Genomic DNA, 22836 nt, shown 5'->3' on the forward strand with positions numbered 1-22836 from the left:
TAGTAAGCCTAACACTCTATAGCAATCCCTTATGAGACATCTAGCAAAAATGACTGCCAAAGGTGGAAAAGGCAGCAACATTTTAGATCGCACAAGGAGGTTGAATTAAATAGCAGAGCTGGCACAATCTAGATCAAGAGTCAGGAACTTGATATGTCCCCACTCCAATATAGAATGTGGTGAGCGTAAAGGCTAAACTAAACTCATATTTGCTATCCCAAATATTGGCTTCAAGTCAGAGCTCAAGCTTTGTTCTTCCAGGTCTCTCTGGAACAACATTATACAATTTTCCAACCTGAAATTTCAGAACAACAGATGACAAATGAAACTTAGCCCCTACATATGTCACGAACTATCAATGTGTTGTCCAAAATCAGAAGTAGTTCGCGTCCTGTCTGTGGAATTTTGCCTGCTTCCACTTTCACCATGTTAACATACAAGCTGGAGTGGCTATGCAGTATACCATAATGATTCACAGTAAACAAAATATTCTGTGGCAAGAAAGATCTCTAACAAAAAAACCGCAAACAAACAACGAAGAAACATTGATGCATCGGCTACTGTTCATGTACCAGTGAAATCTGGTGCATCCTCCATATTTGATTACCTTAAGCTATTACAGCATAATTTTCAAATGATAAATGTGAACTTAGATGACAATAAACATCTTTCAAAAAGGACAACATTCCTAAGAATAAAGCTTAAAAGAAATGACTAAGGCTGACTGTCTTACAGAAATGCCTTTTTAAAGACAAAGGGTTTGACCACCTACATAGATTCCATCCAGTTTTTGTAAAGCATATAGGGGTTTTGCCTAGTTGAGTAAAAACCAATTAAGACCTTGAATTCACCCCACAGATGTGAGAGAATATCAGTTGCAATAAATTCTTCCTTTCTTTTGGCAGTGGCAAAGATATCCAGATTTCAAAATGTCTAATTTTCTTAGAAAAATATTTCACATTATTATATTCTAGCACTTGTCCCAAGCATGAAATCACAATTCCTAGTAGAATTGTTTTTACTTCTAAACTATTAACATATCTTTAGATGTTTCTTCAGGAAGGGGGGAAGGGCTGTGGGACACAAGGACGACACAACACAAAAAAGAAGTCCAAAACCTCAGAAATGCCAATGTATGACTATTTTCAGCCAAGTTGGTCGCAGGAAACAGAAGTATTTTCAGCATCACAACTGAAGCGATGCTAGAAAAGGTTTATAAATTAGGTAACAGAGCTCAAATACCTGCTTATCTTGTAGGTCTGAAGAGAGTTCATAGCTCTCAGAAAGCGATCTTGACCTTTTAATAGCTTCTTCCTCTGCTTGTTTTCGCAGTATGGATGTGGAGTGCTGAAGCTTCGGCCTCCGAGATCTTTGCTGCCCAGGGGAGACAGAATACAGCCCGTACGCAGAATGATCGTAATGGTCTGGACTTATAGCAGAACTGTGTGTTATAGGTCCTTGATGGTAAGCAGATGGGCTATCCAAAGATGTGCCAGTTTCGCTGCTTGGAGCTTCACCCTCAACACTAGACAGAATGAAAAGACAGGAAAACCCTCAGGTGAGCGTTGCATACCAAAATTCTCAGCAACAAATAACATAGTTTTGCTTAGTATCATTTTATGTAGACATCCAGCACATTTTGTTAAAATTCAGATGCAGTCAGTACAGGGTAACGCGGCTTTCATGTCAAACACCATGGTTTCCACTGTAATCCAAGCCAGCCTCTATTTCTGTTGCAGAGGTCATCCTTAGAGCATGAGTCGAGCAGGAGAATGGAGATTTCAAGCACTATCTAACTTTATACAGTAATTACTAACAACATCCTGAGTAAGTCACTCAGCAACTACTGTGTAAAATAAAACTTTAAATTGCTTATAAGACTGCTCATTTCCAAGTTGTTCTACTTCAAAATGACAGATGCTTATTTGTGTCCTTCCTTGCTTTGACAAATAAAACCAATACTTTCTTACTGTTACCTTACAGTTTGACAGAAAAGGATTACTTTCATGTTACTCCAAGCAGATTTGGGATTTAATGGATCTTGTGAGCTACTGTGTTTCTAGAAACTGAAGTTGGGAAAAAGTACCTACAGGAGAAATCCCATTTCTTTCTCTGTTAGTGAAAGATTGCTTCCATGGGATACTTTTGGCATGCTTTGTAGTAAGGCATCCCAAGGGATGGTGTTTCTAGCTAATGAAAGCAAAATATTTTCAGGTAGGGAAAACACAGCTATCTGGCAAATAAAACACTTTGTTTTCACATGATTGCTGTTATTGCTGAGGAATAAAGGAAAGAAAAAAACTTTATATTAAAGGAGTTGTAGACAATAGGAAATATTTTAAAACTGAGTCCTAGCCAAGGCTTATCCTGAAGTACTGATGTCTAATAGCAATTTGTATTTGTTTTATATTTACAGTAGGGCATTCTAACATTGCAATAGTGTATGCACTTTCACCCTTCCACAGTATGTCTTTTTTATTCATTTCACATAAATATTTACTATCTGCCTCATCAAGTATACACAGAGCATTGATAGAAAAATGACATTTTACTTGTTTTTATCACTTAGAAGACTTAGTAAACACTCCACACATGCATGAATATAACCATTTGCAGCACTTCCCCTACCTTTTGCTTTAGGAACAGGTACATCCAAACTCTAAAGGAGTAAAATTCCATGTTTCCACCATGCCCTGTATTTCTTATTTTGCTTTCCTTCACATGTATACGAACATAAAAAATAAAGCCCTCCGGTTGTGTCTCAGAAATGAAATGCTGTGACCCTTGCTGCATACACACACCACAGCAGTCCCTTCAACAGTTCAAAGTACAAAGCCATTTCTGAAAGAACGTTCTCCGCCAGAAGACATCAAGGTTAATGCTGGCAAAACTCTCCTAGCTTGAACAGTGTGTACTTTTTAAAGTGAAGGAGAAAACAGACCCTTAGATTTCTCAAAATGTTTCTATAAATACATAAAACTGAAAGCAAGTCCTCTTTCTTTGCCCATCAAAATATGACTCTACTCAAAAGGTATTTTCAAACATACTTTACTCAGGCTGGAAATATTTTCAGTGTGCACACATTACTTTTTCCAAAAAGGAAGTTAACAGGAAACTAATCCCTTTCCCTCTGTGATACAGCTGGCTTTCAACTTAAATATGATAAATTATCCAGAGTTTTGCTTGTGACATTGAAACTGTGTAACCACCCATTAAAAACAAACAAATCATTCTCTCTAAAGTATCCATTAAAGAAATTAGTATGACACTGAACTGCTTCTGACTCTCTCTTTAAATACTAAAATATGTTTCTCTGTTCTGCTAACTGTGAGGACACACTATTTTGTACATCATGAGTTCCTAATTACAGGCTTATTTGTAAGTACTTTTCATGCAAGTATGGTAAATTTGTTTTTAACAGGAAGTCAGGAATTATCACTATTTCCCCCTTCTTAAGTCTGTGACTTTTTTTGCCTTCCTCGCCCTTAAATTGTGAATTATTTAACAACCCTTCCACATTGATTATAATCTCATGTTAACATTTTAATAATGATACCTTCAATAGATCACTTAACCTTTTCATCAACAAAAAGGGTACTGCCCTAATCACAAAAAATTGGAAGGGGGTCTGCCCGAGGCTCTGATTAGAGTTAGGGGTTTCTTCTTTATTTTTAGTTTGTCTTTCATGCTTTTTCCAGCCATAAATATGATCCTTGACTGACTGTAGCGCTTGATTTCATTTTGCTCATAGGCCTGTTCCCTGCCATCACACCTGACCTTTGAAGCAGGGAAGTAATTATCTTTTACAACAGGCAGCCTCCTGCACAACAGTACGACAGCCCTTTAAAAGCAAACAAGCGCACACCGTCAGTGCTGTATATTTGAAGGGTTTCTCCCATTCAGCTCTTCCTTGTCCGTTAGGTTAAGATCAGCTGAAACTTCATACGAGTTATTTCATAAAAACAAAAACTCCACTGACAAAGAAAAGCAGCTTGCTTTCCACTTCTTACCACTTTACATATGTTTGGAAAAGAAAAATATTTCAACAAATATGACTTATGTGAAGCTTTAAGGATGACAAGATGTATTGTTCCACTACAGAGGAAGGACACACAGAGCATTGTGAAAGAGGTGCGTGGAACTGAGAATCATCCTGCCCACGTCTATTTTGGAAGACTATGCTAAAAAGGGTACCGCTGCTTCAAAATGGACTCAGGACACAACCCAGTCACTGCAGGGTTACAAGACTGATTTTTATCTATCCACTTATTAAAAATGCCAACACACAAAAATATCAAGGATTCTGGCTCCAGGCTTGCAACAAGAATTAGAGTAAGTCCCCCTGTGACTAGGGGAGTAGTTAGACACCTGTCTAGCACTACTTCACTTCCAGTTACCTCCCTGCACACACTGTCTTTCTTAGATGGGTGAGAATTAAGTGCATTAAGTACACCGTAAAAATGCATAATATAACCCTTGACCCAGTCGCAACTGGAATTAGAAATATTTTCTTAATAAAGGCCTTGGATTTGAGGCATCTACCGCCTACTAAACATGTCCAGTAGAATTACTGATAATTTCAGTGTTTAAAAAAATCTAGCGCATGAATTTGGTTCATCTTCCTGCAATATGCAACAGCATATTACTAGGGAGACCAGCAATATGTTGAACATTCCAACTGTGTAATATTAGAACACAAACCGGTTGAAATTAACCTTTCATTTATAGAACTACAATTGTTTCATCACACTCCTGTTTCAGTAAAAAATAGACATCCATTATCTGCCAAGCCAGAAAAAGAGAAAGGCTGCTTGCCAGTATTTTACAAAGAAGCAGAGAATGGAGCAGCTAAAGAGTGAAAATGGAAATTAAATATTTAAAAATAATTAGTGCTACTAATATGACTTTGCATGAACAAAACTTCAAAACAGAGCCATGGAAAAAATTTGTTTCTTTTTGAATCTAAATTACTTTTTTGAAAGAGTGGCCAGCACTGACTGAATCAGTATTTATCAGAAATTGACGCCAGAAGTTTCTTCCTGCGTAAACCTCAACTTCTAATAATTAAAAAAAACCCCAGAACATCACTGTATCAAGGGACAATAGGAAAGAGAAAGGCTTACAGAAAAATGGAAACAGACTGAGTACAGTATTTTTAGCATATCTCAATTAATATGTAAATCTATTGGTGAAAATATGATTAATTTTTCTTTTTCTAATGACTATAAACCAGAATTAAATACCAAACATAGACAGATTCAGGCATTTTCCCTTCTTTTGTGTGTGCATGGGTCTACACTTCCTGCAAGGGCTAAGCCACACGCTCTGCAAACACTTTTAAATTAAAATACATCAGCTGAAGTGACATATGTGCATACAAGCAGGATGTGTTCGCTTCATCAGCAGAGCAGCGAGATAAGGGTCATCCCCGCAGTGCAGCTAACACTGTATTTACCCACGATGTACATTGTGCGCTAACAGTGACAGAATCAAAGCTCACCGCTCTGTCTGAATCAAAGACTAATACCAATGTGCAGGCAGCCGCTGCCAAAAGCTGCTTTTCTAACTAATTTGCCTAGCTGATGTCAAAGCTGAGTAACACGGTGCATAGCTGTGTCTTAAGACTAAAGCAGCATACAACAGACCCAGGCTGACAAAATGCGAAGTAGATGTTGTTGCTAGCTAGAAAAAGGTCGTGCTTTTTACAGTTATTTCCCACTATTCAGGTGATAAGTTCATTTCAAGAATTACCTAACAAGAAAAAGCTCTGTCTCCTCCTTCCCTCTGTCTAATCACCAAATGTAGTTGTGTGGTTAGCCATGACCAAAACAAAACATGGCCTCTCCGGGCATTTTAGCAGCAGAAACCTGGCAGGTCTTGTCTTCCCTGTCTCTCATTTTATACCTTCAGTTATTACTTCTGATCACAAAGGCTGTAATTAGTAACCGGTACACTAAAACCATTATCAAATTTTAAAACAACATATTATTCAGGATGTCTGAATATCTACTGTTATTCTTTGATTTATTTTTCATTTTTATATTCACACCTTCCTTTTCCTATTTATCTTAGCAAAACTATTATCTTAGCAAAACCAAAAATAAGCACAATAAAGACAGAATTCTGAAAAACAAGACAATGTCAACATTTGAGCTTAAAATGGAAACTGGAAAGAGTCCTCAAGACCTAAATTTCAGCAAAGAGCAAACCCCAAGGTTTTGCGTGAATAGACTTACTCATTCCACTGACAATAATGGCAAAATGATCAGACAAGCTGCCGGTTGGGATCCATAAGCACAAGCATTTACGTCTCAGAGAGACTATACTATAAAAGAGAAAGAGATGGTAAACAGAAAAGCAGAAATTCCCTTTTTACTGAGGCCCAGTACCTTATCGTTAAAACTACGTGCATGTAAAGAGGAAGTATATAACAATAACATCAGACGCAAGGAATTACTCCTTATTCCCGCTCACCCCAGAAACCTCACAGTTTACAAGTAGTAAAGTGTCTCAGTGCATTTGTAGGACTAAAATACAAAGATAATGAGAACATATGCTTACAGAAATCATCCAAATGTTCGAACCAGTATGTTGCAGATTTAGTTTGGAACTAAAAGCAACAATGAAATTCAGCATGCTTCTAAATAATGTAAATGCCAAACCAAAACTGCATGCAACATTTTAAAATAGAACCAAAAGACTCTCCCAGCAAAACAGACTAAATACTTGAGAAATTATTTTACCAATGAGCAGTCTCTGAAATGACTAGTTATTTTCATCATTCATTTAGAATGGACTTTCAACAGTGTAATATAAAGACACGAAATTGAAAACAGGCCCTAACAACTGGATGGTACACACATGAGAACCAATCAGCATTGTATTCATCCTGTAAAAAAATTTGTTTTGGACATAAAGAGAAGTATGACAATATAATAAGTTTGTGCTGCTACATCTTAAAAGGTTTTTCCATAGCATTTTAGATCCTTAGAAGTATGAACACAAGTTCAAAGGTACACAGAATAAATTCCTTTTCTTCTAAATTGTGGAAAGTATGCACAAGTAATATGAATACAGCAAGTATGCACAATTTCCACATTGTGGAAAGTACGCACAAGTAATATGAATACAGTAATATGGCCAACTTAAATTTCTAGTCGGCATGAGATGATAAAACCACTCAGCTTCGCCATGACACTGCAAGTGCTCCGTTCCTTAGGAAGCAGGCAGTTTTTAAAGCATGACCATGGTAGAGTATCGCTTGCCAGAGATAGCAGACAAAACTCCAGGTAGTCTGCACAACCTGAATTCAAATGGATATGTTGATTTTATTTGTTGCAACAGTGAAGCATTTGCATGAGTAGTTCTTCATGAAATTCCTCAATCGAATCCATCCCTTCTCTAACTTGCCTACTTTTCCTTGAATCCATGTCATTTATTTCCCTCTTCGGGAAAAACGCACGTAAACCTGGTTCCCTTTAAGTAATATCTACCAATAGAACAATTCAGCAAGCTTATATCTTCCTTCATTTGTCCCAGAAACTTTTCTGTCCATAAACATTAGCATAATATCTACAGTTGAAGTATCTAGACACCTAGATCATATGATTTATGAAATAAATTTAAATGCAAACCAAAGAGAGAAGCTGTTCATATTAAAACCTCATTCCATAAACATGCTTCCCAGTAAAACTTCTGTCTCGCTCAAAAATAAATATCCTATTTATAAATAGGCCCAAACGCCCAGGAAGGAAGAAGTGCTACGCATCTGTTTTACACCAACTATTTCTTTCTGAAATTTAGAGGTTAAAAAAGTCAAACTCTGATCATAACTCCTAATTATAGATACCCACTCAAAATGGATCCAAATTCTCTACCTAGCTCAAAGAACGCAGACCAGAAGTCGCCCATGGAACTAACTCTGAGTAACAGAGAAGCACTATGGCAGCTGCTAGAGCAGCTGGTATGGACAGGCACTTCCAACATGAAGCCTGAAAAAAAACCATTTAAATAGCAAAAACGTTTAGGTCAAATCTAGGCATTCTACATAGGAACAAACCTCTACAAAAGTTAATTTCTTGCATATAACTTTGTCTTTCCAAATGCAACAAAGCCCTAATTTGAATGTGAAATTTTAAACAAGAATTACAAACATAACACTGCTAACTAAAACTATGACTCCCCATACACAACTTAATCTGAACATAAGCATTTATCTGACACAAGGGTACACCCCACTGCTTCAAAGCTGGCTTCCATTTCAGTACCTGTGGTGCTTTCTGCTATAAACTAGGAGGTGTATTTAATTAAAGCTCTTGATGTATGCATTGTATTATCTCAAATTACTCTCTACAAAAAGTTCTTAATGTAACCTCTTAAAATGTAAAACTAGCCATATGTAGTTCATACATGCTAGGCTTTTAGCATTACCTCCCTCCCCCCATTACAGTATTCCCCAATGGAGTGAGAACATTTGAGCAGAAGTATATTATTAGTACAATTTGCAACAGATTAGAATCTAGTTCTTATTGCCATGTCTGTTTTGTACTGTCTAGTAAACAAAAGTCAATTATATTAAGAACTTCTACAAATCCCCAAATTCAATAAATGCAATAACATTAACAAACCAATCTACCTTCAAATATACACTGTCAAAAGTTCAAAGCCATTATGATGGACAAGAGCACTCACAGGCACTGACAAAAGCTTTGATCCAGGAGGGAAATATTGACCAACTTGTTTTACTTAGAATGCACTCTCAATTCAGCTGTTTCTGTTAAAAACAAATGAAACCTTTGAATGCACATCAAAGTAACATCCCAGGTAATGCATCTCACTGAAGTTAAATATCATTGCAAGAAAAATCCAGACAGAATTTGCATGTGTCTCAGAAGCAAACACTAACAAAGCAACCACTTCATTCTGTAATGTTCTGTGTAATAGACTGACAATAACAGCCAGCTTAAGTTCAAACACAGCCTGGCGACCATTGACACAGCGACTAGAGTTCCACAGGCAAGTACCACTACATGCATTGCAGACCTTCATTTGTTCTCTGGTCCAAGTCCTGGATTCAAAACTACAGGAAAAACCCCAACATCTACTCATTTGGACACTACCAAGTTTTAATTCTCACTAAAATAGCCCCATAAAAGGCATTAACAAAAATGTTTTTTAAAAAAAGGGCATTTTGACTCACAGTCTTACATTCCATTAGTAGTAGCGGAGAGCAGGGGAAGATGGGAGATTATTTTCTCCACACCAAAACAGAATGTAGGAATTAATGCACCGTCTCTTCTGAAATAGCGATGCATACCAGCAAGATGAAAAGACAGCCAAACAAAAATCTACCCAACTTCTTCATTTTAGGGAACAACCTTTATAATAGATTTAAGGACTAAGAATGTGCATTTGAAAAGAGCTTACTTGAGATTATCTTCAGCTTCCAAGGAGGAGAAGGAAGGTTAAACACCTCACATATCACCTTTTTCTAAGTCAAACAGTGGCAGCATATTGGCTAGCACGCATAAGTATTTACTACAAACAAACAAACCGACCAACCCACCCTCACCCAGAACCCATTTAATGCCTTATGAAGCCTACCTGCTAAAGGCAAAGCTGTATTTCATTTTCATTATTTAGCAGCTGGAAAGTAACAACAGAGACTGACAGCATCAACAGAACTCGAGTACAGCTTACAAATGTGAGCTTCTATCTCACGTAAAGACAGACAACGTCATTCTCTGCTAATCTGTGTTAATCACCACCAAGCATGTGTTTGCATTCAGCACTGACTGTATTCCATACTTAAAACTTCCTTTAAAAAAAAAACGATAAAATATTATTAAAAGATGACTATGGTCATAATTTGAGGCTGTGACTGGAAGAAGAGTTCTCAAATTTATCAGTCCAATTTTTAGAGGGCTTTAGAGAATTTTTAGGCTCCTCCTATTGATGTGTCAGCATAAAACATAGTAGCATCAGAAAACGTCATGTATGCTTCAAAAGGATGCTTATCTTCTTATAGGGACTAAAGCTAAAAAATTTAAAGTGTAACTGTGGTATCTGACCATTTAAAAAAACCTGTGAAGGTCTACCTACCACTGCAGACTTTGTCCTGTTCCTACTATGTAAACTCTTACACAATAGAATAAGCTTCAGAAATCTATGGAGTTTCTCAATGCAGCTGTGGTAGAATTTGACCTCAACTATTTATTATTTATTCAGATATATCATTCACCAACTGGAATCCTCATATGTAGCATATCTACACTATATACGGCACTTATTTAAGACAGTAAAATATTAATACACATTCTACTGTTTATATCATGAGATGACCTTTACACAATGCTAATTTTAAAAAGGAAGATTCAGTTTCTGCAGCTGAGAAAAAATTGATTTGCACGCACAGCTGAAGCAGCGTTTCATATAATGCAAAAATCCTTGGCGTCCTATACCAGTCATCCATGTATGTCAGCTCTGTTGTGGCTTCAGCTGTTGTGTCAAGGCCACCAGAGGAAGCAGTGATACAGAAAGGCACTGGTGAGAAATCAGCTTGCTGGCAATTAGGTTCTGTAAAGAGACTAAATACTACTTTCTCCATTCAGGCCTTGGTGGATAACATCCTTCTTTCCCCTCTTATATACGGTATATCATACAAACATGAATTAGTTTAAAGATTCTTAATGAAATCCTGTTAACTGAGTAAATAAAATGTTTCAGGCATTGAAATTTCATACCTAGAACAAAACTATATTCTCATCTTAGACCAAGTATACTTGATAAAGCCTATCATTTGACTCATTTTAAGGGTTTGCCTCTTTACTATTAAAAATGATTATGAGTAAGATGTGGTATACAGAGCTAGGAACAGTTTTTGAGCAGGCCAGTCTTTCCCTTCAAGTATGCCTGTGTGCTGGGGCAGAAGGAAATTAAGAATCACAATAAACCAGAGAGCACGCAGAAGGTCCACACAGCAGAAACGACAACAAAACCATCTTTCTGTATTGGACACCATATTGTGTAAAGTCACAGATCACATCACAACTGTATTCATTGAGGCCATATTTTCATTTAAGTAGCAAATGAACATTATACAAAAAGATCTATTCAAAAAAACCCAAAGGGATTACATTTAAATTAGTTAATGATATATTAACTAATGAGGTGTGCTTTACGACAATGTCACTGATAAACACAAGATACTTTATTCTCTCACTTGGATTTAAGAAATAGTTGGCTAAAGTTGTCCTGTTTTTAAAATCAGAAAGGGATTGGTTCAGTTTTTAGTGGTTGGTTGACTTCTCTCTGAAGTTACAGATAAACCTCATAAGGTTATAGAGCAACACACCTAAAAAAGCCAAACAAAAAGGAGGATGGACTGTTAAAAGACTGATCAGAGACAGACCTTTGACTAATCTAACTGAATCTAAAAGTATATATAAAAGTATCACCCAATTTTAAACACTGCACAAACCCTGCATTTTGACTGCCAACTACATTGTGTCAAGTCTAAAAAAAACCAAAAACCCCCAAAAGACAAAGAAACCCTACTAGTTTTCCCTATGGGAGAACAATGTAATTTTGATATGCATACATGCAAATTGGCACGGGAAAATATCACCAGGTAGGAAAGAAAATAGATGAGAACACAGAAGCCTTGCTCCTGTTTCCAGTGAAATTTAGAGCATTGCTATCGAGTTAGTGAGAACAGGAACTGGCCTTGAGCGTTCTGCATGCACCGAGAGAGGTCTGTGTTGTAACTTACTGGAACAGAATCACTGCTAACTAGTCCTTAATAACAGCCATCCTCATAAAAGTGAGATTTGTATCCTCTGCAACACACCCAAGGTTTATTTCAAAGTGTACAGAACATAGTGTTTAAGGAAACAAAATGGTAAGAGATCTTTTGTTTGAAGTATGGAGTTTAGTGGAAAAGAAAATGTTTTAGATGTTACTTAGATCCAAGGCAATGCATTCAAATACAGAAGATATTTGCAGACATAGAAAGATATTGTGTCTCACCCAGAAATACTGTGTCTCACTACGTGTAAATCTTCACTCTCAGGAGAATGAGACCTCAGAAGATTGCTTACAACCCCTAAATTAGTTAAAGAGCTGACAGATGCTTTTTCTCATTCACAAACTTCCTTCCTTTTACATTTCCTCTCCATTATGCTGAGTGTATATATTTTATAGCTCTTTCTCTGGGAGGAATTGAACACAGGCTTCCATTAGGACTTCTGACCCACCTCACTGATCACAATAAAAAAAGTAACACAGGTAGCAAGTCCTGTCTTGGAAACCTACAAATGCTATTTCAAAGCTTACTATAAGCCAAGCACTATCTCTTACGAAGTTCACCTGTTATCAAATTTTAAGATCTGCTCTATGTTCTAAGTAATTTTTTTAGGTACTTCCAATCAGTACCTAAAAATAGAGGATTTACTGCACATACACAGAACAAGAGTAATTGTTAGGTTGTACTGCAGCTTGCAGCAGCTGCATTTCAGCTGCAGTACAGCTCCACAAGTCTTGCTCCCAGAAGCACCGACAATCCGCTCTGACTTCTGCTGATACAGCTTGCCTTAGCTGGGGCTGCACCTCAGGCTGATCAACCACAAAAGAACATCGGGTCTAAAATACAGAACTCTGATCATTCTTAGTATTTATAGGCTCTTTCCCATTACTTAATTCATAGATCTTTCCACAATGGAAAATGGTCTTTTAGGACAAGGGTAGAAGTCCAATTCCTGAAAACAAGAGCCACCATTCTGTGAACTGAAAATGAAATATTTTGCAAAGACAGATTCTGAAAATGTCAACCAAAGACAGTCAGAAATGATCTCGTGTAACATGCTGCACTGTGGCAGCGCAAGAAAACCTGAAAGACTTCTTTTCTTCTAGGCTGACCTAATCAAAACCATCTTAATCACATTTTAACAACAAGAAAAGAATCCAAGTTTGCAACAGGTTGTCACCATTTGGGACAATTTCCATTAAGGGTGTGCAGTCGTCTCTTCTCTCGCAATTTCACAAAGCATTAACTATTGGTATTACTATGAAACCATTAGCAGTAAAGTCCCATTCTCCCTGAACTTGAAGCATTAGAATCAGCTCCTTCTTGAAACCAGTTTCTACTAGATGCTCCATATCGCTGGTATCTTCTAAACAAGATTCACAGAATAAAATATGAGAAAAGAATATATAAACAACAATTATGAACTTTCTTTCAAAAATCTAAGAACAGCTGAAAATATTATCTAACATTCAAAACCCTGTGAAGTGTTAACTTCAAAGCATGAGAATCACCCCAGACACCTCTAGAATGGAAATTCAGCAGCTGTTTCACAGCACATCACAATAAAGCAGAATCATGTAAGAAAGAAAAATAAAGACCATTTTTATTCCCAATTGAAAGTGCAGAGGGAACACAGATTGGGAGAAAAAGCTGTTATTAAGCTGAAACTTGACCAGAAAGTCAGGGTTTATACAGGCCTGTTTTGCTGCATGTACTATTAGACCCCCTAGGAACTGCCACTGGATCAGGAACACTGCTGTCCATCTCATTTGAATGATGACTTCCTTGGCACAACCTCCCCAAACGATGAGGGAAACCCTCTCTTTGGTATTATCTTTAAAGGCAGGAGTGCTTTCAACTAAATCTTCCATTCCTTCCTGAAGATTTATCCTTGGAGTTCTGTGCAAGTACTGACATGGCCTACCTTGACTTGAGTCATGAAAACAGAAAGGATCACAACTATAAGCATTATGGCTGTAGGCTACGTTACAAAGAATAGACTAAACTCAAGTTAAATACAGTCGAATGTACAGCTATCTAAGCTACAATCCTCATAGCCACTGCTGTATTTAACTCTCCATGTGATCTGAGATTGAGATTGGTCCATTCTACTATAAAGGCGGGGAGTGAAAATTAAATTCAAGTCGAATTGGGACCTTTCCTGTAGTGCAGTTTTAGGACTGGCTGCAAACATACCCTGCAACAGGAAAACCCATCATGTTTGCGTCCTTGCTTCCTTTACATTGCATAAAGATGACCTGAAAGGTCATGTATGTATCAACAAACAGAACAAAGTTAGTTTTCTTTTTCTCTTGGCAAAACAAACTCACAACACATCCATCCTTGTTAATCTGGTGAATTTTAGGGGCTAATTAATTTGTTTGGACTAAACAATGAGAAGTACCCCTCAAAACAAACTTAGGATTTTTTTTCTGTTGCCCTGCCCTGTACATAGCCACTTATGTAAAAGGAGGCCAAATCATAACTGTTGCATTTTGTTTGTGCTTGCACAACATAAGGCAACAGGGAATTGGGTCCTTTGATTTTAAGCACAAGTTTAACTCGGATGACACTGAACTACTGAAAGAATCTGATTAACAGATACACTGCATCAATTTCCTGTATTAAATGCTATCAAAGCCATCCTTCTTATTTTCTGCTTCTCTCACACGAACAAAAGGGTTTGATTTTTTTTATCATACCAAAGCTGGGCATTTTTACTTTATTTTTATTAAAGACATCTTTACAGTGATTTCATGAAAATGTTTCTAGCCTTTTGTCTATTGTAAGGAAGCAAAAGAAGATTTATTTAGCTAAATTTGCAGTCCCCTTTAATGTAATACTAGGGCTTTGTGCTACAGTGGATTAAAGCAGCATCTGTTCTTCTCTGGAAACCTGGAGTCAAATCACAGCAGTGAAGTAAACTTGCCATCTCTGTCTGTACCCTAACTAGAATCGTCCTTCCTCCAAATAAAAGTCAAATGAATTCCTGAAAGACACAAGAAAAGCTATGGAACTAAAATATTTTTGGTTAATAAGTCTTGCTAAAAAAGCCCATGATCAGTAACTATTTTTGCATAACAAAGATGCATGAATTAAGCAAAATCTCTATTTACATAAGTTTTGACCTAAAATGACAATATCCAGGATGCTAAAAATGAACTTCCAAATCCAGGGCCTGATTCTGCTCTTAGAACTACACAGTCTTGTTAGACAACAGAAATAAAGAAGCAAACTTAGGAATATGAATTCGACTAGTGGCCCATATTCTGTTTTAACGTAAGTAACATCTAAACAAAGCACGGTTAGCAAAAACAATGCACTAACACACTTTCTCCCCAAACCCACAATTCATCGCTTCACGATTCCAGTTGTTCTGCTGATCAGGCAGTGTCTGGGTTAAGGGTACATCCTCATATGTTTAATGTAACAAATAGAGCAATCATGGCTCCATCTTGATTACAGTTTCTGAGGTCTCCTGCAGTTCTGTTATTAAATAAACATAAAAAGCAATAATTGATTGACAGCTACTGTGATTAAAATATGCCTGGCTCTGGAATTAATGATAAAATTGCCATCAATTCTGACAGAAAAAGAGCTACATAAATGCCAAAAGAGCAAGAAAATTGCATCCTTAATGTCCTTCACAAATTATGGTAAATCCTTGCAATGAAGAGGCACAACAGGCACAACAACCCAGCCAATCTACATCCAGGTATCATAATGCTCAAAGCCACAGAGTGGGGGTTTTCTCCTCAAATTGCGGTACATCACAGTTCTTTCAAAAAATACCATATTAATAAATACAAAACCTTGAACCATTCCTTTGCACCTGTCAGAATCATGCAGAAATTGGAAGCCACGTGGGTTTACAACAAAGAGGGTGCATTAGTCTGGATCTTGAGATTATATGTAGGCCTAGAGTATCATTTCCAAGACATCTTTATGGCATTAATATTTCCAAAATAAAGCTGCCCTGATAGCAGCCTAAATCCAATGTTACTCATTGAGAACCACACAGCTGAGGCTATAAAGTCAAGGCAATGCAGTGTCTTGAATTTCAACTGGAACACCACACAGTAGGCAAAAGGACATGTTTAACTAGGAAAGCAGTATCTCACCTTTAGCACGCATTTCCCAAAGTTCTGCTAGAGACACCTGAAGTCTGAGTATCACTGGTGTTAAATATCAAGAAGCACACCTGAAATATGTGAGGAGATATTAAATACCTACAGGTAGCATCACACAAGTGTTGGTTTTGGTTCAGGATGACACCTTGCATCCACCAACACAGGACTGGCTCCTTTTAGGCCAGCTTTTATAATTCACAGCTACTTCTTATTGATGTTCAGGGCAAGTACAGTTTGCAAGCATAATTAATCACATAAGTGTGCTAATCAGCTACGCAATTATGAGATCTTCCTCTTCAGAAAGTTTGATCCTTGAATTGCCATCTTTATACTTCAGAGAAAACATGGTCACTATAAAGGTAAACTGCTGTTTCAAAGTGGTTGTTCCACCTGAAGTCCTAGCACCTAACCTCTAGATCCTCAAACAACTTCAGCCTCCAAGTGATGGAAGAGTATTCTCATGAAGACTCAGTATTTGGAGGAATACTTTCTATAGCCATATGAATAGAAATGCAATTCTCTTGAGAGAATTTTCATTTTGCAAATACGATATGGTCATAGGGTGAAAAAACCCATTTAAGGTCACAGGGCTGTCTATACTAAGAAATCACTTCCCAGTTCTCCAGGGGAACACCCTGCCATCTGCTAGTAAAGACACCTTCTCCAGCAGAGAAGGTCTGCTTGCCCAGCAGTAACTCACTGTGTCAGCTCCTAGCAACCTTCCAATATAGATTCGTAACAAGAACAACAAACCAGAGTTACTGTTCAACTTGGTATTTGTACTTGTCAGGTGAAAAACTGAATCCTTGGGTTTCCTTACCTGAAAGTTGCAAGTTATTCAATGAAACTGAACTGCAAATTGTTTAACTGCACCAGATTCCCAGAGAGCTCCTAAAGGGGCAAAGAAACAACTAAACACTGTTGATGTGCCGAGTGCTCTGATCTTCACTGGTCAGCTCCAGCTCTTGGACTACAGCTAGTACCTTTGATGATAATGAATTATTTCAGAGCAGTAGAAATAGGAAAAAAAAATGGATGATAGTCGACTTCACACACGAAACCCCAACACTAAGCAGCTATTTAACTAAGAGGAACAAAACCAGCTGACTACTATACAACAGTATTCTCAATATCTGCAATTTCAGGAACTAGAACAGGACATCACAACAACAAACCAAATCTGGTACAAAACTGTAAGTAAAATGGGAAATGGGTCGTTTTATTCAGCACGGCTTAAGTTCTCCCAAAGCACTAGACAGATGTAATGAATTCTGTGTTTATATGAAGGATATCTGCCACAAGAATAGATAGTTAAATACACCCGTCCAAACTAAGTACTCAGCAATTCCTCTTCTAACACATCAGGCAGAATAATCAAGTTTAACTGAAAGGAAGTGCATAGCAATGTGCAAATGGAGAAAAAAAATCTGAAACAATGACTGAACAGCAAAACGTAACTGTGTGAATACAGACAAAACTGTCACTAAAGCAACATTTATGAATTATGTTTTGCAGCAAGCCATTCAAATGTAATATCATTAAAGCAAGCATTACCAACTCCACACAGCAAACTTACAAGCTCAGCTTTATTATTTTCCATACGGGTAAAAATGGGCTTAAGGATCATTAAATGTGTGACTAAACCGTACCATAAAACATTTTTCTTTATCAAAAAACATTTTTCCTTTCTTTTCCAGAAAAGACACTGTTGCATTCATATGGAGTTACACTGAATCTACTCACTTCCTCCTTTTATATTTTTCCACACACGCACACACCCAATTTAAGATGTTGCCTAGCTTTATTTAAATTGATTATTTCTTTAACAGTCAATCGGCTCAGAATTTCATCAGATTATTTGGTAGAATAAACTTTCACAATGCATCGGAGATAAATTTATTTTGCAAGTGCACTTGCCAGGATAACTATTTTTGGTCTATCACAACCTACAGACAACACTGCACAGGAAAAACTAGTTTGTACGTCTAGTTTTCAAGTGGCTCATAGAACAGAGCACTGCATTTTTGTAATTCTGATGCACGTTATTTTAGTAGTTAACAACAACACCATAACAATAGAGACCGTATGTGTTTACATGACAAGTCCCACTTTCTGCTTGTCTTGCGTCAGTTATTCACTATTCCTACTTTAAAGTCCTTTGAATTAAACTTGATCTTTTCGTTTCTTTTTCTTTTTTGGCTGAGGGCACGAGTCGCAAATGATCATTCACCCTGAGCAGTAGCCCCGAATTTACGGCACCTTCCCCTGCTGACGGTCGCCACGCCTGGTCCCCGCTGGGTTTCGGGGACGGGGAACAGTATGTCCCAGGGCTTTGAAGTCGAGCTGGCCGCTTGTTTGCCACCAGTCATGTGATTTCTTGCACTCTATCAAACTCGGTGAAAAGAAGCGTTTTAATGCTTGTGTACGCCCCTCTCAGCGGCCAGGCACACGCTAAGTCAGGTCCCATCGCAAGAGCGCCCTTCTCAAAGAGCTTCTGGCGGGCTTAGGCTTTGCCTGCCACCCACCAGCAACAACAGACGCCCGGCTCCACTTTTGACACCACATTTCACCGACTGCCATTTCCAACTTCAGTCCGCATAAGGCAGCCGGCACCGCAGGTCCTTCCCCCTCCCCTCCCCGGCACATAAGCTCCCGATCGCCGCCAACTTCGCCGCACCCCGGAGACGACGGGGCCGACCCCGACCCCCTCTCAGCCGGCAGCGGCCACCCGGCTTCCCCCAGGTACAGCCTTCCCTCAGCGGCGACCGCCAGCGACGGAGCGCAGCCCTTTGTGTGACACGGCCGGGAGGTGGCCCGGGGGTGGGGACGGGACGACGGACACCTTGCCTTCCCCAACGGCGACTCACCAGCTGTCAAGCTCCAGCTCCAACAACGACTGGGTCCTCTCCGAGCTGCAGTGCAGGCACCACATGGCTGGGCCGAAGTGGCGGGCGGGTTGCTGCGCGCCGCCACCATAGCCGCCCCTCAGCCCGCCCCGCCCGCTCCCCTCAGCGGGGAAGCGGGGCGGGGGGGGGGGGGGGGAAGGAGGAGAGCGCACGCGCGGCAGCCGTTGCCCGGGGAACGCGAGGCGCCAACGGTCGCTCCCCTCATGGCGGCCGCCGCCTCAGGGCTCGCAACGGGGCCGGGGGCCGCTTGGGCCGGCTCCGGCGGGCACCGAACGGTGCCCGCCGGAGCCGGCCCAAACGGCCCCCGGCAGTCGCTTCTCTCCCACTTTATCCGTCAATTTGCACCAATCACTGTTATTTAATGTGTTAATAGCTAAGATAAAGTTTATAAACCCCCAGAGTGCAACAAACTCAATTCGTAATTAGGAGCGCGCAGCAATTTGTATAACATGCCATCTAAATCTACAGTAATTATGACCCTGCTTAAGGGTAATGCCCAACTTAATCGCATTTAATACACCATTATTTCCAAGATCTAAAAGGCTGAAACGGGCATTTAGCTCACATTTTGCTTGAATAAAAAGCAAAGGGTTACCCAGAAAAAAAAAAAAAATACAGAAGAAACTACTAGGGAGTAGTTTTCTTCCTGCAGAGCATAAATACAGCCATGCAGCGTTGCACAATAAAATGCATACACGGGTCAAAATACATGTTATTCCTCTCACAGTGGGCTTTGGGGGGATATTAATCCAATTCATCCCTTGAAAAAAATTCGCTAACCCATATCGATCCTCCACCTCCTCCCTCCCGCGATGAATTCTCTGCTTCTCATGCTCTCCCCTCCACCCGTGCGTAGCTGTACACCTAACGAAAACTAAGGGTTCTTTAAAAAAAAAAAATAAATACGGGGATGCACCAGTTTTCAAGGGCGTACGGCACAATGCTCTTCCACAATATTCTCTTTCGGTGCGTGCTGAGAATTATCAATAAGCAGTAATTGGTTCTCTAACTGTATAAAACAGTATATTATCATAATTTTCCCACATGACCTGGAATTACATAGGAATTCTCAAATAGGCCAGGTAGTTCTTTAAAAGTTAACATGTTACTGTACTTAATCCCGTTTTGTGTCTCCCCAAAACGGATTTCCTGTCTTCTCTCATATACATTTCTTCATTTCCTACGGCTGCGTACTAGTTCACTTAATTTTTTTAATGCCAAGCTACAAAAATCAGCATTAAAACAACAGCTACAACTTCAGTTCATTTTTTAAACTGAACTTATAAAGCCTTTAAATAAACGCATCTGGGAAAAGGCTTTATGTTGTCGGTTGCTATGGAGTAGGCAAAACAATGAATCTTTGTTGTCATTTTGCTTTCCTAAGAACGGATCCAAAGCCTATTTAAGGCAAAGGAAATCTTCACTGACTTCAAGCGTTTGTAGACTCGAAACTGCAGTTTTCAACTACCTCTCTCAAAAAACTCCACCTTTACAAAATCTAAAACAGCATTATCCCTATGTGAAGGACAGGAATATTGAAGCACAAAGAGTATAAACCACAGCACAGAAAAATTAGAATAATTTTTCACAGTCACCTCACAGATCAGAGGCAGAGCTAATGATGAAATAGACCTACAAGTTCTGTGTCTTTGTCCCCTCCCATAAAATAAGATACTTAGGCTCTACAGCGGGAGAAAAGGGTCTGTCATTACCCCCTCAAAAGAAACCCTGCCAGTGAAAGGCATCACTCTGCAGCAAAACTCTCTCCTTAGCCCTGGCTAGAAGAGACGGGTAAGAGGCCCAATTTTGGAACAAAAAAGGAAATTCCACAATGATAACAATGATACACTGATTTATCCAGCGTGGAAGCATGCAAACCAGACAACCCTGTAAACTACAGCAAGTCGTAAAACACACATACAAAATCTCAGCAATGAGAAAAACAATGCATAAAGAGGATTAGATTGCAGTCAAACCATTAGACCCTTTAAAGCCAGGATTCCCGGCTCAAACTGTCTGCTGTCCATACTCTGACCTGGCTTTGTCCCCCAAAGCCAGCAGCTGATCCTACAAACCCACACTCGTGTGGAGAGCTATTGTAAACTATATTATTAGATGCACTACAGCACTGACTGGCTATTTACATCCACAGGAACAACATCAGAAAAAATAACCTTAGGCAGAGCTTTTATTTAGTACAGTATTTAGGTATTTCTCTCTGAGAACTCTGGAACACTGGTCATGCTGCTTCTGAGCTGATGTTTCCGTCCTCTCTGGGTCTGCCTCTAATCCCTATGGCACCCCTCACAGTAAGATACAGTTCTGGTTTTCCACAAAATTCGTCAGTTACTAGATAACTACATTTCATTATAACACTATTGAGCTGTCTAAAATTCCTCTTGATAGATCCACAGGCACGTGGAAAAATTCAGCAATGAAACTATACCTGAGGAGCAGAAGCTGCCATCTAGGTCAATCAGCACCGGGTGGTGGTTCTTTGAGAGAAAACACTTTCTTCTCACAAATCCACGGACAGGACAGTGGATGCTTGGAAATCACCCAAAGAAAGTACAGAGGTACAGAGGCTGACAAGGAGCCAGACAGCCCCTTTAGAAAGAAGTTCATCTGTAAGCCAAGAAGGCCGCTCTATTATTGCCAGAAACTGCAGATTGAAATACAGTAAAAGGGAAAGGGAAACTTCTAATCTGCATTCTTGGGGGCAATAAAGGCAGGACTCTGTACTGGTGACCGCAATACAAGTTTGCTGACACCATTATACATATAATAGTCCTTTGTCTCTTGAGACTAAAACATGTACAAAAGTGGCTCCTTCGTTTTCCCCACTTGGAGCACCACCTTCTCTGAGGAACCCAGAGCTCCCACAGCTTAGGACACACCTAAGCATTTGCGCCACCGAGGCACTGGGCTCCAGGATTGCGCTGGCTGCCACTACCGAGCCAGGGTGGTGGGCTCTGAGTCCATGTGGCTCAAGACTGAGAAACTTGGGATGTAAGAAATACATCCTGATGCTCTAAACCAGCAGACCTCAGAGAGCGAAAGCCAAAGCCACGAGCTCCCCCTTCCAGACTGTTACTTAGTCATAATAAAAGATTGAAAAAGTAATTCTCCTTTACTAGAGAAACACTGGTGCAGATTTGTGGTCAGGTTAAGCTAGTACCGCCACAGAAAGAAGCAGCTTTACCTTCCCCTTACCTCGCATTTTTCCAGCCGCCTTGCAGGTGCATGTGTTCACGTTGATGCGATGGGCATGAACGGATCTAAAACAAAGCCTGTTTTGGCAGCTCAGTTTGGGATATTTCACCTCATATAGGCAGAGACATTTGTCAAAGTCGCACACTGAGTAGCAACGGGTACTGATAAGACCCATTGGGAATGTACCTAAGGCACAAGCGAAAAGCAATGAAAATGTTCACTTTTATTCTTTACCTTTAGGTATTGCCTCCAAAGGGGACTAGAATGGAAAAAATATTATGATCTGGGACTTTTTAATATTATTAAGTACCACTGTTAAAAAGCCATAAGAAAAATCCACTGACACCAGGTGATACAAAGCTCCGCATATTGCCTATGCAGTAGAGTTAGCAAACTTGTCACTGAATAAAATGTCTTTAAATGAAGTTGGACAGAACACAAACACTGAGATGATGCATATAATGCAGGTAGCTAATACACAGTATATTAACGCTCTTGAAACACCCTGTGTAAACCAATTGAAACTGAACCACCCTTTAAAAATATGCTATACCACAAGGTTCCCCGCAGCCTCCTATTTTTTTCTGCTTTCATTTTATGACAGTAGTAATGTGCTTCCTGCCGAAAGCATTTCTTTGGGATTAACAGATAGCCGAGATTAACAATGCTTAGTTATGCTTCGCGTCATCAACATCTCAAAAGCCCTCAATCCCCAAGAAAAGCATAGGCTTGTTTGCTGGGTATTTAATGTTTTCCTTCCTGTTTGAACGATTCACAAATTTAG

The 22836-nt window shown here is 39.2% G+C and overlaps 1 protein-coding gene across 18 annotated transcripts in view; it reads right to left on the reverse strand.

The window, feature by feature from the left end:
* Positions 1-22836, reverse strand: part of IQSEC1 (IQ motif and Sec7 domain ArfGEF 1) — a 352209-nt gene that overhangs the window by 50857 nt on the left and 278516 nt on the right. For 15 of the 18 annotated variants that reach the window (XM_074603167.1, XM_074603176.1, XM_074603166.1 and 12 more), the window contains one exon: positions 1243-1525. In XM_074603167.1, coding sequence (XP_074459268.1) covers positions 1243-1525 — 283 coding nt within the window. Of the gene's footprint in view, positions 1-1242; positions 1526-18800; positions 18953-22836 lie in introns of those variants that run through there. The other 3 variants (XM_074603183.1, XM_074603175.1, XM_074603174.1) reach the window with 1 other exon arrangement.

The sequence above is a fragment of the Larus michahellis genome, chromosome 10 (assembly GCF_964199755.1).
Source record: "Larus michahellis chromosome 10, bLarMic1.1, whole genome shotgun sequence".
NCBI classification, from domain to species: Eukaryota; Metazoa; Chordata; class Aves; order Charadriiformes; family Laridae; genus Larus; species Larus michahellis.